Source organism: Haliotis cracherodii, unplaced genomic scaffold (assembly GCF_022045235.1).
Source record: "Haliotis cracherodii isolate W230 unplaced genomic scaffold, xgHalCrac1.p SCAF_1, whole genome shotgun sequence".
NCBI classification, from domain to species: Eukaryota; Metazoa; Mollusca; class Gastropoda; order Lepetellida; family Haliotidae; genus Haliotis; species Haliotis cracherodii.
This window is the reverse complement of record NW_027266264.1, coordinates 66,553,617-66,571,024: the sequence shown is the minus strand read 5'-3', so window position 1 is coordinate 66,571,024 and position 17,408 is coordinate 66,553,617. Positions and strand designations below refer to the sequence as shown.

At 42.1% G+C, this 17,408-nt stretch overlaps 2 protein-coding genes across 2 annotated transcripts; both read right to left on the bottom strand.

The window, feature by feature from the left end:
- Window positions 1-4,705: 4,705 nt before the first annotated feature.
- LOC139456873 (uncharacterized) lies at window positions 4,706-6,717 on the bottom strand. The gene is made up of 3 exons (XM_071238396.1): window positions 5,971-6,717; window positions 5,051-5,129; window positions 4,706-4,842 (listed from the first exon to the last, which is right to left on the bottom strand). Exons 1-3 carry the CDS (start codon window positions 6,715-6,717, stop codon window positions 4,706-4,708), a joined length of 963 nt encoding a protein of 320 aa, XP_071094497.1.
- An 8,831-nt stretch (window positions 6,718-15,548) lies between these two features.
- LOC139456857 (uncharacterized protein PF3D7_1120000-like) lies at window positions 15,549-17,408 on the bottom strand. Its single transcript, XM_071238394.1, has 2 exons — window positions 17,393-17,408; window positions 15,549-16,177 (listed from the first exon to the last, which is right to left on the bottom strand). The coding sequence occupies exons 1-2, from the start codon at window positions 17,406-17,408 to the stop codon at window positions 15,549-15,551; spliced, it is 645 nt and encodes a 214-aa protein (XP_071094495.1).

Sequence of the window (17,408 nt, the reverse complement as noted above, 5' to 3'; positions counted from 1 at the left end):
CTGCTGACCACTTCAGTAACTTCAGTTGAATGTCCCCTGTAGAACTACACAATGCAGTAATATTTCAGTTACTCTAGGAAATGCTAAAAGTACATTCAGCCCCAGGTATCTCAAGTTATCAGTAGTTCCAGACAAGCAGTGTTTATGCTAGACCATATAATAAACGAAGACTTCTGGGACCAAGTTACTTCATGTTAAGCAACGCATCAAGATAACAGGATGCACTGTATCGATACCGATGCGGTCAGAGGAACATGTTGATTCAATGCTATCAATATTTTGGCAGTTTCTTGTTGGAAGTGTTATATTACCTCTTGAGAGTACTTTGTATTAAGTATTGATCAACTGGTGCCATGTCTGTAAAGTTATGAATAAAAGTGATACTTTTCTGTATAGAATATGGTGTGTTCATCAGGTTAAAACCCTCCACATTGTTCAAGATAACATGATACTGTACATTTCATGCATGCTACCTTCAGGTTATAAACATCATGTTTTAAATTCATCATGTAACCAACAGGAATGGAAATTATAATTTTTTTAACTTATCCTGCATTACTCCGTATTGCATTTACTGCTGTCTTTGACAGAGAGACGAACTGTGTGAGATCCAGCTGCTGAAGAAAAGTTGTTTCCATCTGTCCAGGAAGCAGCGCCCCCTCCCACACAGTTGGCATGTGACCCGGAAAACATGACGTCATGTCATAACACATAACTGCTTTGTCAACCACATGGATCGGACGTATACTGTATCCCTCGTGGAATTATTAAAGCCTTATCTGATCCTGACTACGACTATCTGATCCTGACTACGTTTACTACGACTAAAGTCTGCTGTGTTATTTATTGTATTTGGTTTGTTACCTTTGACTTTATTCTATTGTTAATTGGTAACATTTCTCGCTCGTGTTGTGGCTCTCGTCACGGTATTTCCGAGCGTATTGTTGTTTCCCACTATTTTGGTTTTCCCGCCCTTTTGCGATTCACCACATTTCCATGTATTTTCGTGTTTCGTGTTTGGAATTCGCTCTGTGGTTGGTGTTTTACATTAAATTTAATGTTTGTATTTGGCGTGTTTGAAGCGTAATTGGCGCCTCTGATGTATCCGGCGCCTCTGATGTCTCCCGCGCCTCTGACTACTTCGGCGCCTTTGACTTGTGCGGCGCTTCCTACGTATGGACAATGCCCTCCCGTTATCTTTTATGGATCCATCTTGGATGCAAGCTTGGATGCAGTCACTGTTTGCGCAAGCTACTCCCTCTTCAGCGGTGCCGACTGTGCCTCCTGCAACGCCGGCGCCACTGACGGACCTGACTACAGATACTTCGATTCCTGCAGCCCCCTCTACTTCGGGTGCTCATCGGTCTCGTTCATCGTACACCTCGTCGCCTCCAAATGCTTCTCGGCACTCGTCCAAGTCAGCTCGACCCCGTCGTCGCTCTTGTAGTCACTCACCCGTACATAGACGCTAAGTTGTCCCTCACGCCGTCGTTCAAGGCTCCTTGTTTCCGGCGTGATGTTTCCCTGTCCACTCCTTCGACGTGACCGACGGTGCGCACATCCTTGACGAGGACTTACATCGAATGACCGGGTCTTCCCAGTCTGCCACCATACGTATGCCGGACTCCCGACTCGCTTTCATGGAAACGGAACTGAGGCGTTCTTTGAAGCCTCTATCTACACTTGCCTCTTCTGCCAGAGCCATTGACCAGGATCTCTCAGAGTCCAATCCTAACAGGATCGACCACCTTCGCACTGTTATGACATTTCAACTTCGCCAGATTGATCATTTGCGCAATCATCTGAGAGCCGCTCTTGCGGAGATCACCGCTACTCGACGGTTGGGTTACTTGACTTCCACGGACTGGGATTACGAATTCAAGCATTCCTTACAACGACAACCTTGGTCGGGTCCCACCCTTTTAAATGGCGCCATCTCCGCTACCCACGCCCGAGTCTCCAGCTTCACAAGGAATGAAACTGCTCTCAGAGCCTTGGAGCATGTCACGCACCAATCAGCGGTCAAGTCCTCCAAAGGGAACTACAAACCGCACCATTTCTCTCTCAAGGTCGTCTCCAAACATACCTCGCTCTTTCGTGGCCAGACAGGGCGTGGTCGTGGTAAATCCCGTTGCACCTACCAGGCTCGAAGGGATCATCGCCCCGGCAAGGGTGCCGATTCCACCTCCAAGCAATGACCGGTGGGACCTCACGACTGGGACCTCCCACCCCCAGCCGTTCCGGTCACCGACTCACCTGTGGTTGGGAGACTAGGCCGGTTTTGAGAAACTGGTCTATACTGGAGGACCCATTCGTCACAAACGTCCTCCGTCAGGGGTACCAGCTCCCATTGGCTGCACTTCCTCCCTTGATGTCCACTCCGACAACAGCCGCTCATTCGCCACACCAACTTCGGCAGCATCGACTCCCTATTGCGGAAGGAGGCCATAGATATCGTGCACGACCCGGCTCGGAACCCAGGACTTTACTCCCTGGTGTTTCTGGTTCCCAAGAAGGGAACCACCAGCTGACGTATGATACACAATCTCTCCATTTTCAACCGGCGCTACCTGGAACGTCCTCCCTTCTTCCGAATGACGACGTTGCGACTGCTCAGGACGAGAATCACAGCAGGCGATTCCCTGATCAGTCTCGACATCCAGGACGCCTATCTTCATGTACCCATCCACCCCAACAACTGGCGCTTCCTCAGATTCATTTTCAATGGTAGCCATTACCAGTGGGCGGTCCTACCATTTGGAATATCCACGGCCCCGTGGCTTTTCACACGGATCACCAAGCCGGTCGCCGCCTACCTACACCTGAGGAACATCAACTTCGATCCATACATCGACGATTGTCTCCTCAACAATTGGGACTCGACGTTGCTACTGCGCCACAGGGATTTTACCCTGCGGCTCTTCAATCAGTTGGGATGGATCGTCAATCAGACAAAGTCTTGACTGACCCCATCGTTCCGTCTGCAGTTTATCAGGGGCCTGTTTCTCACGGATCAGGACCTCCTTCAGGTCCCCAGGGACAGGTGGTTGAAAATCCTCGCTCACCTCTTCCCTGCCCTCCAGCAGGCTCGAACTCTCCGCCAATAGCAGGTTCTCTTTGGCCTCCTCACATCGGCTCAAGACCTGACTGCCAGAGGTCGAGTCAACTCCGTCCAATTCAACGGTTTCTCGCTCCCTTCATCCGGCAGCAGGATCCGGAGTCCCCCATCGTCCTCCCGGTTCACCTCCACCCCTTTCTCCGATGGTGGACGGTGGAATCGAACGTCTGCGGCGGCGCCTCCTTGACCGCGCTACAGCCCTCCCTCCACCTGTTCGTCGAAGCATCCAAACAGGGTTGGGGGGCTCATCTGGGGACTCAAACAGTTGCAGGGCTGTGGTCCGGAGATCGACTCCACTAGCACAGCAACAACCTCAAACTCGAAGCTCTCATCCTGGCCGTCTCCCACTGGCAGAGCATTCTTCGTCACACCCAGTTGACCATCTCCATGGACAACATCACCATGGTGTGGTGTCTGAGGAATCAGGGTACTCTCCACTCTCAGTCCCTGCTCAACCAGACCTTCCGATTCTTCGACCTGGTGGACCGCTTAGACCTGCAATTCCTTGTCAGCACATTCCAGGTTGCAAGAATGTTCTGGTAGACGCTCTGTCCAGGCCGGACAAGGTGGCTCCCACCAAATGGCGACTCCACCCAGAGGTCTTCACCGTCCTTTGTCAAACGATCGACACTCCAAACATCAATCTGTTCGCAACGTCTCAGAATTGCCAGCTGCCGACTTACATCTCGCCGGTTCCGGATCTGGCCGCTGTAGCAGTCGACGCCAAGGGCTATTCGACTAGAGTGGCCACGGCTATTGCTTTAGCCCATCGTCCATCTACACGGGGACTATATGATAAATGGTCCTCATTCCAGGCATTCTGCTCTGACAAGCACCAGGATCTGATGACGGCGTCACCGCAGTTCCTGGCTGAGTTTCTTCTGTACTTGCGCAGTACACATCGATTAAAAGGCTCTACCATCCCCGCGTACTTGGTCGCCATTAACTCCGTTCTTGCCATCACGGACGACCGCTTGTTTCGTCTTGTAGACCAGAAAGCCAAGTTCAGACCGCCTGCATGGGATCGGAATGTGGTCTTAAAGGCTCTGCAGGAGGCTCCCTTCGGACTACTCCACGCGTCTTCCTTTTACGACTTAACGAAGAAGACAGTGTTTCTGCTGGCCTTGGCTACTGCCGCCCGGGTTAGTGAGCTCCACGCCCTCGACGTCTCTCATGTCCGGTTTGAACGCGGGACTCATGGCGCAGTTCATCTTGGGCTGTGCTGGGACTTCATGGCAAAGAATCAACTCCCAGGACAGCCTGATAGATCCTTCACCATCCCTCCACTTTCGTCGATTGTGGGTGCCAACGACGTGGAGGAGCTTTTATTATGCCCCTTTAGGGCCCTGAAGGTTTTCCTGCGACGGTCTTAAGCCTGCCGCAAGTCTAGGAAAAGCCTTTCCCTCAACAGGTCACCAACCCCCGCTGCCACTGATTCTCCGTTACCCTGAGCGGGGCCCATCGAACTCTCTGGTGTTTATCACCCCAGAGTAGAGGGCATTCCGCATTCGCTTTTAGGTCAGTTCTAGTTTTGGCTTTCCCGCCTCATACTATTTCTGTCACCTATTTCGAGTTCCCTCTTTTGCATCAACTCTCGTTTCCTTCGACAGGAATGGTCGCTGGTGTTCCGGTCATCTCTTGTCCATGCGGTGCGGTTTCATCGGACCTTTGTCGAGGGTTTTCTTCTGGCTTACATCTGAAGGTATGCCCACCGGCCGTGCCGTCTGATAAAGATGCAATACGGAGTAATGCAGGATAAGTTAAATTTTTTAAGTAAAATCTAAATATTTTTTACATTTGAATACTTATCCTGCATTACGAAGTGTAAGTTCCCCCCCTGCGCTCCGCTACCTCCCCACGAAGTTTCCGATGTTTTGTTAAAGCAGTTATGTGTTTTGACATGACGTCATGTCTTCCGGGTCACGTGCCGACTGTGTGGGAGCGGGCGCTGCTTCCTTGACAGATGGAAACAACTTTCCTTCAGCAGCTGGATCTCACACAGTTCGTCTCTCTGTCAAAGACAGCAGTAAATGCAATACGGAGTAATGCAGGATAAGTATACAAATGTAAAAATTATTTAGATTTTACAAATATACCTGTTGCGCAGTGGAACTGAATATTTGAGCGTGGTTTAACTTAAATGAAAACTAATGTAAAATTTGTATGACTTACCTTTTTTGTGGTATCCAGGAACTAAACGTGATAACCTGTTATAAAACTATGAAGATCTATGAGGAACTAAACGTGATTACCTGTTATTATATGAAGGAAAGATGAATCAACCTCAAATGAAAGAAACTAAATGCTAATTCTAACAGTTACTCCTAAGGGAGTCTTAACACTGTCTAACACTGTCTAACGCCATGTCTAACAAACGAACTCTCTAACGAACTCTGGCCAACTGTCTAACCATCTAACCATCTAACTAACCATCTAGCGAACTCTAACCAGCTCTCTAGCGAACTATGACCAACTAACTAACTGATGCGCGCTACCGCCTTATATTTGCTCACATCCTCACATTTCACGTGCAGTCACAGCCATACGTTGGTGTGTTCAGGCGATGCGATCGTTATGCATCGGGTGTGTTTTGAAGAACATATTCTTTATTTTAATCTAACACGAGTGCACGTGAAGCGCGATCTATAGGCTCCGTGTGCGTTTTGGAGCACATTTTTAATGAACAGACATGTCTTCAGAACATGCCCCCCTCCATGATAGATCCATGTCTATCATGAAAACCGACTAAACTTAGAAGAAACTGAAAGGAAACTGAATCTATGAGTATGTACATTTGTTGCTGTTATCCAATTTGACGATTTCAGAACTCAACTCCATTCAAGAGGGCAGACCTTCGTGATAGGTCTTTTCAAGACTGTTTTGCCAACTTGAACATCAAGCACGCGCACGTGATCATCCTTTCCAGGATACGTTTTGAGAACTCTGCCAAGAGGCCAAACTCCACGAGGAGTATCTGGAGATACCACAATGACAACGTCATCAACCTGTATGTCTCTGGATGGTGTAAACCATTTCTTTCTAATGTTGAGAGTCGGGAGCCACTCCCTCATCCATCGTTCCCACACATGTCTGATGAGTTCTTGAACTCTCCTCCATCGCTTCTTTGGGCTGAACGAGGTAGAGTCTAACTCTGGTGCGAAATCTCCACCCACCTGACCATGTAGGAAATGGTTGGGCGTAAGAGGCACATCATCCTGTGGATGTGCACTTTGATAGGTCAAAGGCCTAGAATTCAGAAGAGCTTCAGCTCCTGTAAAGGCTGTCATCAGCTCTTCATCACTGACGTCACCTGAACTCAGTATAGCATAGATAGCCCGTTTTGCTGACTTCACTAAAGACTCGAAAACACCTCCAAAATATGGTGCGTGTGGAGGATTAAACAACCACTTCACACTTTTGTTTGCCAAGGTTGACTTAATCACATCAGAGTTTAGTCCAGAAATGAGCTGCTTCAGCTCCTTTGCAGCACCAACAAAGTTGGTTCCATTATCCGAGATTACCTCCTTTGGCATACCTCGTCTGTGAGCCATACGAAACAGGGCATTCAGAAAGGAATCCGTGTCTAAACCAAATGCCATTTCTAAATGAACCGCTCGGGTTGACAAACATGTGAAAAGGCAGAGATAACGTTTCTGTCGACTCTTGCCTCGACCCTGTACAGTGAAAAAGGGACCTGCATAGTCCACACCTGTTGTCACAAATGCTTTCATTGTACACCTCACTCTGATCTTCGGTAGGTCTGCCATTATCTGATGCGCTGGTTTGACTTTTTGTCGTCTACACCAAGAACATTCTCTTTCCCACTGACGGATTTCCTCTCTAGCTGAAATAATCCAAAACCTAGATGAAACTGCTGATAACGTACTGTTCGTACCTGTGTGATTGACCTGCTCATGGTAAAACTTGACAATCAGTTTGGTGACCCAACTATGTCTAGGGAGTATAATTGGAAATCTGGCACTGAATGACAATACGTCAGCAAATCTGAGTCTCCCTCCTGTCCTCATCAACCCATTTTTATCAACGTAAGGCTGTAAGCCAAACAACTTGCTGTTTGAAGGCAAGTTTGATTTCCTCATCAGTGACGAGTAGTCATCAGAAAATTCTTCTCTTTGAGTCCTGACCATAATTGTAGTTTCGGCGTCCTCAATTTCTTCAGGATCAAGTTCACCCTTTTTCCTAAGTGAATATGGAACCCTAGCGTTGTTCAGAAATCTAAAGATCCATGCCGACACTCTACACAATCTCTTCCAACTAGAAAATCTAGCTGGCGCTAATCTCCAAGAGATTGGATCAGACTTAGTAAACATGGCGATGTTTACTTGAGAAGAAGGCTTCTTCAGTTCTGATGTCTCAGTATTGTCCATGAGAATGGTTTGCTTCGGCCATTCAGTTTCATCATGTGTCATAAATTCAGGTCCATTCAGCCATTTCTCTGTCAAAAGTGCTTCAGCGTCTACACCTCTACTAAGAATGTCTGCAGCATTCAGTTTGGATGGTACGTATTTCCACTGACTGATGTTTGTATGCTCCTGTATGTATCCAATCCTATTTGCTACAAATGGCTTAAAACATCGACTCTGTCTTTTGATCCACCACAGTACGTTCTGGCTGTCCGACCATAGCGTTGCACGCTGCAAAGGTAATTCTAATGCCTTTGTTATAGCCAGTAACAGTCGTACACCCAGAACTGCCGCAAGCAGCTCCAATCGAGGCATACTAACTGCCTTGAGGGGAGCAACATGGCACTTGGAAGCAACTAGATAACTCGACTTTGTGTCATCTTCACGAGTGGTTACTAAATATACCACCGCTCCAAATGCTGCCTCAAGCATCTACAAATGTGTGCAACTTCATCTTTGAAGTATCTAAGCTAACCTCAAGCCCCCTTGGAATTTTAACAGAACACAACTTTTCGATTTCAAGGTACCATGACCATGCTTTTTGTTCCAGATCTGGACTGAGGGTTTCATCCCAGTTAACACCAGATATCCACATTTCTTGCAGAAGAACCCTTGCCCTAATAATGAATGGACCTAAGAACCCAAGAGGATCAAACAGCTTAGCAGTTTCTTTCAAGAAATTCCTCTTAGTCATCTTGATATCCTGCTTTAAGGACATGAAAGAAAATCTAAACTCATCTGATTCTGCATTCCACAGTAAGCCCAGTGCTTTTACAGATGGCAATTCACTCATTTGAATCTATCCTCTTCTGGTATTTCTTGGAGAACTTGCACGGAATTGGAAACCCACTTACGAGCATGCATACCTGCTGTACTCCAGAGCTGTTGCAGCTGTTTGTAAAGCTCTATAGCTTTGCTATTTGTGTCAACAGAATCCATATTGTCATCCATATATGTTGACTTTTCCACGGTTGCTGCAGCCAGTGGAAGTTCTTTCTCCATGGACTTAGCATGTTCTTGAGTGATAAACTGAGCTAAAAAGGGGGAACAATTTAGTCCAAACACAACCTTTGAGAACTCAAACACATCTGGCTTTTTGTTCAGATCCATAGACCTCCAAAGAAACCTTAGATATGGACGGTCATCCTGAGCGACTTCAATTTGAAGGTACATTTCAGCAATATCGCAAATGATTGCAACAGGATGTTTGCGAAAACGAAGCAAGATCTCAAATAGATCATTCTGGAGTTTTGGTCCTTGATGAATGACATCATTTAAAGATATGCCTTTATTCTTTGCAGATGCGTCAAATACGATTCTTACCTTTGTTGTACTTCTGTCTGGTTTAATGACTGGAAAATGTGGTAAGTACCATTTACTTTGATCTATTTCTGTTTCAGGTACCTTTCTGATGTAACCTTTTTTCAGGTATTGTTCTATGACTTCATTGTAGGCTCCTGAAATCGTTTGATCCTTTGACAACTTCTTTTCTAAATTAAGAAGACGATTGTATGCCATGTCATAATTGTTTTTCAGATTCTCATGACCCTCCTTCCATGGAATGCCAACCTGATATTTGTTTTTTCTGTAAACAAGGGACTTTTCTACAGTCTTAACTGCATCATTCTCATCAATGCCTCTAATCGATGTCAAACCTGAAATGCTTTCAGACTCCCAAAATGAGTGAATCAAAGATTCAATATCTGTATCTGCGATTGCTTCCATTTCTGTATTTCTGATGAAGAAGGAACCTGCTACATGTGTTTTGTCTGAACCTGATACAGCACCAACACAGGTCCAACCTAAGGGTGTCAACCGAGCCACAGGCTCTCCTTGAGCTCCACGGACCTCTTTAAGAGAGGAATGCAGCTCTAAATAATCCATACCTAACAGTATGTCAACTCTTGGACGAGAACTTACCTTTTGAAATTTTATTTTCATCAAATGTGGCCATTCCTTGGCACGTTTTCGCCAATCAATGACTTCCATTCTACCTGTTACTTTGGTAGTTGTCAAAGCTGTGATGTTCATGTCAACGGAACCATCCGTACTTTCTAAGCCAATATCAATCAGCATACTATCAAATATTTCCTGTTTGTCATTGAGGACATTGACTGACACTTGCTGTGTCTGACCTTGAACACCAAGTTCTGCTGCTACATCCTCGTTGATGTAAGTATGCGTGCTGGCATCATCCAGCAAGGCATTAACCATCATTCTGTGCTGACCATTTTTCAGGATAACAGGAACTGTCCTAAGTGAAAGGTAATGACCTTCCTGCTTAGAAGTTGCCATGGTGATTGTTTCTGACCTACCTGCTTGTGGTGTTCTTGTTGTGGTATGTTTGATCTCTACATTACCACTGTCGGCCCTAGCACTGCTTGTAACTTTGGTTTGATCATGAAGTAACCTGTTATGATTTGCTTTACAACCATTAATCCCACACTTCAAAACTCTGCTACACGATCTTCCCAGGTGACCGATATCAAGGCAACGAAAGCATAAACCTAACTGTTTTGCCCTTTCCCAGCGTTTAGGTAGGCCAATAGATTTAAACTCTATGCAATCTGAAGTGTCATGATCTGCTTCATTACACACATGACATTGCCTTGCCCTAGTTTTATTATGTGTGGTTGCATAAGTTCCTTTCTTAGAACTATCTCTCTTGTCTGTTGTCTTTGACCTATCATCTATTCCATGTTTTACCTCTGAAGCTATCGTTTGGAACTCTGCTTCTTGCAGAATCCATTCCCTAAGCGTCTCAACAGACTCTTGTCTTTGGTGCTCAAATAACCATCTGTGGAACTGAGTAATCATAGGCTCATTCATTTTCTTAACCAGTAGTGAATACAAACATCCACTACCAAGTTCCTCTATTTTATCAGATTTCCTCAGACTGACTACAGCTACATCAAGCATGTCCGCAAATTTGTCCATATCCTTAGCATTCCCTAATCGTATTGGCTTGAAATTGTATATTTCTTCCAATTGCAATGCTACCTGGCGTCTCTTGCCGCCATATTTTCTGTCCAGTCTCTCCAAGGCTACATCATAGACCGAAGCACTGTGACCTAGCCTTGCAACTATGTGTGCTGCTTCTCCAGAAAGGTACTGCTTCAATTGCAGAAGTTTATATTCATTGGTGGCTGGAGTTTTATCAACACATGCCATAAAAGCAGACTTCCAGCCTTCATATTCTCTGACATCGCCAGAAAATACTGGAATGGAAACTCTCTTCAATTGTTTCCACATGTCTTCACCTAAATTGTGTTGCCTAGATGACTTACCTGAAGTTGTATAACACCCTTTTGTGTTATCTGGGACTGGTGTCCGTTTCATATCCATATTTGACCTTTGTTGAAAATGGCCTAAATTGAACGCAGCATGTTTGTAACCTTGGTTACTGATTTGTCCAGTGTCACCACCGTCCAAGTCATGCGACCGATCCGCATCGAATTGACGAGATCTTAACATTTCTGACTGAATACTTTTTGCGTCCGAACTAACATGTGATCTATTCTTAAGAAATGTTTCAGCCTTATCAATGGCAAGTTCAATTTCATCTTCAACAGTTTCTATCTCCCTACTAGTTTTCTGAACTTTCTCTAGGTCACCAACCCAGTTGTAAGCTTCTAGTAATTCCACTATGAGACCTATAGCCTTGCTTTGCAGAAAACTTACCTGATCAATTAGACTCCTAATTGTCTTACGATCTGGTGTCTCAAGTTCAACTAAATTCAACAATTTGTTTTTTGATTTTGTCAAAGCTGACTTTGTAATAGTTTTCTGATGCTTAAGTTTAGCTATTTTTAGCTCAAGCTCAGAAGTGTTCTGTTTTAGTCCAACGTCTGAAGAAGTGTACTGTTTCAGCGCTACGTCTGAAGAAGTATCCTTTTCTACTTCCGCCTTACTCGCAGACCCTAACTGCGACATACTGCTTGCATGTAACAATCAGCTATACCTAATGCTAATATAAACTAACGAAAGCCTAATACAAAACTAAAATATTCTAACCAGAGAAACCACGCTCTGCTACCAAATGTTGCGCAGTGGAACTGAATATTTGAGCGTGGTTTAACTTAAATGAAAACTAATGTAAAATTTGTATGACTTACCTTTTTTGTGGTATCCAGGAACTAAACGTGATAACCTGTTATAAAACTATGAAGATCTATGAGGAACTAAACGTGATTACCTGTTATTATATGAAGGAAAGATGAATCAACCTCAAATGAAAGAAACTAAATGCTAATTCTAACAGTTACTCCTAAGGGAGTCTTAACACTGTCTAACACTGTCTAACGCCATGTCTAACAAACGAACTCTCTAACGAACTCTGGCCAACTGTCTAACCATCTAACCATCTAACCATCTAACCAACCATCTAGCGAACTCTAACCAGCTCTCTAGCGAACTATGACCAACTAACTAACTGATGCGCGCTACCGCCTTATATTTGCTCACATCCTCACATTTCACGTGCAGTCACAGCCATACGTTGGTGTGTTCAGGCGATGCGATCGTTATGCATCGGGTGTGTTTTGAAGAACATATTCTTTATTTTAAACTAACACGAGTGCACGTGAAGCGCGATCTATAGGCTCCGTGTGCGTTTTGGAGCACATTTTTAATGAACAGACATGTCTTCAGAACAATACCTAAGAATATTAGGTGAGAGAATATAATTCAGAAAAGTCCTTTGGCCCAAAATACATACAACAGCTTCCGGGTATGCTATTCAGGTGCATGTATAGTAAGCATACATTTGTGTGTACACCAATAAATGAATTGAATGTTAGATGGTCGAGTTGTCAAGTGTGTTGTTAATAACTTGGAAGATTATATGTGAAGCCCATTCTCCTTGTCTGCCTCTCATGATATTGCACCATTAGACGTCATCACACAATAAATCACTCACTGTTTCACCTGAAGAAAATGTTGAACTCTTACATGGTTCATAAGTGCAACTGATCAACTCTGCGATGGAGCGAAAGTACTTTGCAGATGAAGATATACATACATCCTCAGTTGCCTTTGCCTGTGGTAAGATGTGGCTAAGTGGTTCACTTACATGGATCTGATGTTTGAATAAAATAATGAAATACATTAGACATCAAATGGAGCCCCACATTAACCATACACTACTTAATCCCTTTACATCAGTTTTACTCAATGGGAGTTGTGGGCGGTAATGTACTGTGCTGGGTGGCATCCCTTAGCCATACCAGGATCCAGGTCAGGTTCAAATCCCAGGTGAAAACCAATGCATGTGATGATCATATCGTCTGTCAAGGCCACCATGGCTTGCACCAATGTGGTAAATATTTATGACCTGCATCAGTTTAGGCTTGCCTCCCACATTAGGCAGACGTTACAAGATGGTACTTGTTGTTACCCTGTCTGGTGCTCAGCATTCAGGGGCTAAAACAAGGACTGGTCGGCTCGGAGTCAGTATACTGTGTCTCAGTGGGGTATTCATGTTAAACAGTGGCATGGTATCTCAGTGGGCTAGCACTATAAAATCGGCATTAGTAGACTAGTACAAGCAGCCACACACAACTGATGTTCATGTATGGAACAAACAAGATGCTGGTACAACATGATGTTTACTCATTCAATAAATATGCAGCCATCTTTGGCCCCCGGATGCTCCTGAAGGAATTTGGCAAGTAAATAACATTAAACACATGATAAAAATCCCAAATTGAAATCACCCGATATATCCAGCATGACAAAATGATATTGTCATAAGTTTCGTGGAAAGAATGAACCTCAATTTACCAATATACCAGTAATACCTCACACCCTTAATAATTACAAGTATATTTGCCATAACATCTTTATTGTTGTGCCTGGAGAAAATTTAGAATTATACAATATATTGTGATACATATCGCAATACAACCTTGTGTATTGCAAAATATCGTCAGACTTGTTTTGATATAAACAGGCAATTGTTATGATTTAAACTGATGTATAAAACCTTGTATCATAGATAGTTATACGGAATCATCAATCAGTAAACTTTTCGGTCATTCGGTCGTTCCCTTGGAACTCCGTGGATTATGACACTTTGAATCAGCATTGTGTTATCATTAGACTGGATTTTATGAACATCTGTATATTTAGGCTATAAAGCTTCATCTAAATGAGGAAAGAAGATGATATTGATACACAAAAATGAAGGGACCTGTAATTTATTATGGAGGGCTGAGAATCAAAATGTGAAAGTTTCAGGGTGAGGCAGGGTTCACTCCAGGCATTTACTGACATGGGCCCTCCATATGAACATTTCAAATGTTCCAGATGTATGCCCATACCGCACAATGTTAAAATGCCCCATTGTATTTAAAAATGGGGGCCTTTTTTAAAATTAAGGGGCTAAAAGCACAAGGCCAACTTCACATTGATCCTCAATTTTATGATTTATATCAATTAACTAGTTAATGATTGCCTTAATTTCACAGAGACAATGCCCAAGTTCACTCATGACATCTCAATGGAAATGTACCATATGCATTTGTGAAGGACAGTGGAAATAGACTACTTTCTGACATAAAGTCAGATGCTGCTTCACTAATGTTTAGATGTGTAGAAGCTAAAGCTATAAACTTTATCCATGATGAAACAATTACACAACATGCTGCTTAAAAAATTACCAGTTATTTTTTAAAACATAATATAAAAGGCTGTATGACACTGTAAAAAGAAATGAGTTTGCGTTCTCTTTCCATACAAAAATGTATGAGACAAGTGACTGATATTTCTTGATACAAACTATGTAACTGGAAACCGTGATCAAGTATAGCAGTGTATGTGGAGTGAGTTGCAAAACGACACAGTCAGCAATTTTCAAGCTATATCATAGCAGCTTGGAAACTATCCCACCAGAGATTTATTCCACAAAACGATCTAAGTGCTAAGATGATTACCTCCCATACATAACGACAGTCATAGTGCTACGATCGTGTTGTGGAACAGGCCCTGGGCCAGACAAACCAGTTATTGAAAGCAAAAGCAACAGACTGCAATCAACCGTAACACTAAAGTACTCACGGAAATGAAAAAAAACTGTTTTTCTCAATTTAAAAATCGACACAAAGTGTTAGTAGCTGTAAATACGAAATGACAAAACAACTCGAAAAGTACTAGTCTGGATTTATTAGTTTGATCTCAGTGAACAATTCAAAATGTACTTTACAGGAGGTAATTTGTCGGCACTTTCAACATTCAAAAATAAAACTAAGTCCAAATTGATATAGCAGAAACAGACTATAGGCATTATGCACCTGTTCTCACCTGTCGTCAAGGTGTCATAGGTCACCTTGATCTACTCACACCTGGTTATGCCCTGTTTCACAATAGTCTTTTTTTTCCACATTTTTACACTTTTACGTGTAAAAAGGCATAAAAACCTTTGATATGCTGTATTTGTGCCACGGCCCAATTAGTACTAACTTAGTTGTTTGAATATTTACATATTTTGTATATTAACTGCATTTATTTAAGATCTGAGGTCGAAAAAACAGTTTTTTTTTCATTTCCGTGAGTACTTTAACCCAGTTCATCCTCCTATTAGTTGGGCCTTACGAAAAAAAGTGATGCATTGGGGGCCAGTTCACTGCCAAATGATGTATAACATTTCTGTTTAGACATACATCAAACACAAACATATCTATGTAATCACTATGGATTATATATTTAAATCACCAAAATATACAAGAAATATAGAAATTATATTTACAATGAAAGAGAATGTTAACATAACTAGTTCCATAGTGATATAAAATGAAAATTTAGTGGATTTATAATCTTTGAACTGTAAAAACTATATTGTAACTAGGATACTGTTTCATGGTTTGTGGTAAATCTTTGACCATAAATTCATGTATTCCATATTCATACTCAAAATCTTGTCATTGCAAATAGTGATTATCTTGTCTTCCTGACTGTTGTTTTGTTGACAACAAACTGTTATACCTTTCTCCATTGTCATCTAAATATTTTCAGGTTTCAAGTTCAAAACTGTCAATGTTTTGATTTGCTTTTCTTGATCTGAGGTCATCTTCCTTATCATCATCATCTTTCCTTTTTGATTTGCCTTTTCTTGATCTGAGGTCATCTTCCTTATCATCATCATCTTTCCTTTTTGATTTGCCTTTTCTTGACCTAAGGTCATCTTCATCATCTTTCCTTTTTGATTTGCCTTTTCTTGATCTGAGGTCATCTTCCTTATCATCATCATCTTTCCTTTTTGATTTGCCTTTTCTTGATCTGAGGTCATCTTCCTTATCATCATCATCTTTCCTTTTTGATTTGCCTTTTCTTGATCTGAGGTCATCTTCCTTATCATCATCATCTTTCCTTTTTGATTTGCCTTTTCTTGACCTAAGGTCATCTTCATCATCTTTCCTTTTTGATTTGCCTTTTCTTGATCTGAGGTCATCTTCCTTATCATCATCATCTTTCCTTTTTGATTTGCCTTTTCTTGATCTGAGGTCATCTTCCTTATCATCATCATCTTTCCTTTTTGATTTGCCTTTTATTGACCTAAGGTCATCTTCCTTATCATCATCTTTTGATTCATCATAACCAGAATTATATTGGTCATACTGGTTGTGCTTTTTCACATGATCTGGAAGAAAGATAATATACCGGAATATAGGTAGTCAAACTGAAGAGAAACAATTTGTTTGCAGGTGATATCAATGTCTTAACATTTGAAATTTCTGCCTCAGGCAAATTTGAAAACACATAGTTTTCTTACGAATAGAAAGGCTTTCTATAACTTTCCAAACACACAGCTGGAAATAGGCATGACATCACTCTGGAATTCTCAGAGTTCACCAAAAGGTAAAAAAATAGATGGAGTCCTATGCTTCCCTTCCAAAAGAACAAAATGCAGAGAAACATCAACCAATCCAAATATGCTCAAAACTAAACATATGAAATGTGTAAATTTATTGATAATTGAATATAAGTTGATAAGGACTACTGCATTGGTCTTTAAGTGTGAAATAAATCAAGACATACCAGAGCAGTTAGTGCCATTTTAAGGGGAAATGGGATCTAAAGGAAACTTCATTCCCTTCAAAATTGCTGCACAGCATGGGGGAATGAAAGTAAACAGACATTTCACCATAAGTTTACAAACACCTGGCAGAATTTGATTTAGAATTTTGAATCTAATCATCTGTTTATTTGAATTCTTTTTTTTTATAATATATAATGACATGATGACAGCAACTGATTGATATGAAAATTCAAACATTATTTAATAAAACCACATTTCCAAATATATTACTTTATCTTTACATCACAATCCAAGGTTCATACAGATCTGGAACACTACAATTGAAGTGTTACATTTTCAAGGCTTTTTTGGTTGGATTATTACTATTAGTCTTAGTCTCTCATTATTTTAGTACATGCAGCATGTTGCACTATTATATTATACTATCAAAAGCAGCATGACCATCGGACATTTTCCAACAAAGATATATTTTCACCCCCGACAAAAAATAAATTTAGTTTGTCAAGAATTCTTCATTGTCTTTGGTACCCAAATCTATAACTGATAAATCTCAATCAAACATCCTCAGTTCACATTTTTGTGTGCTTTAATACATTTATTAACAAGTATATGACATTTTAAACAAATTTAAGGCTTCAAAAGCTATTTTGGTGATTTTCAAGGCTTTGAAATGTTGACACTAAAAAACAAGGCTTTTCAAGAGGGTCCTTATAATTCAAGGCCTTTTCAAGCCTGTATTAACCCTTCTATCGGACACACAAGAATGGCTAATCTACAGTTGAACCACAATGTCTCAAAGTCATCTATCAAACTCACAGTCTGGTGGGGTCAT

Excerpts from the sequence above, each read along its gene's own strand:
- LOC139456873 (XM_071238396.1), bottom strand. The coding sequence starts at position 6,717 with ATGGCATTTGGTTTAGACACGGATTCCTTTCTGAATGCCCTGTTTCGT. Across the intron at positions 5,130-5,970 it reads TGAAAAGACCTATCACGAAG|AGAGACGAACTGTGTGAGAT; the intron begins GTCTGCCCTCTT and ends TGTCTTTGACAG. Across the intron at positions 4,843-5,050 it reads GCAGCGCCCGCTCCCACACA|ACGGCACGGCCGGTGGGCAT; the intron begins GTCGGCACGTGA and ends CATCTTTATCAG.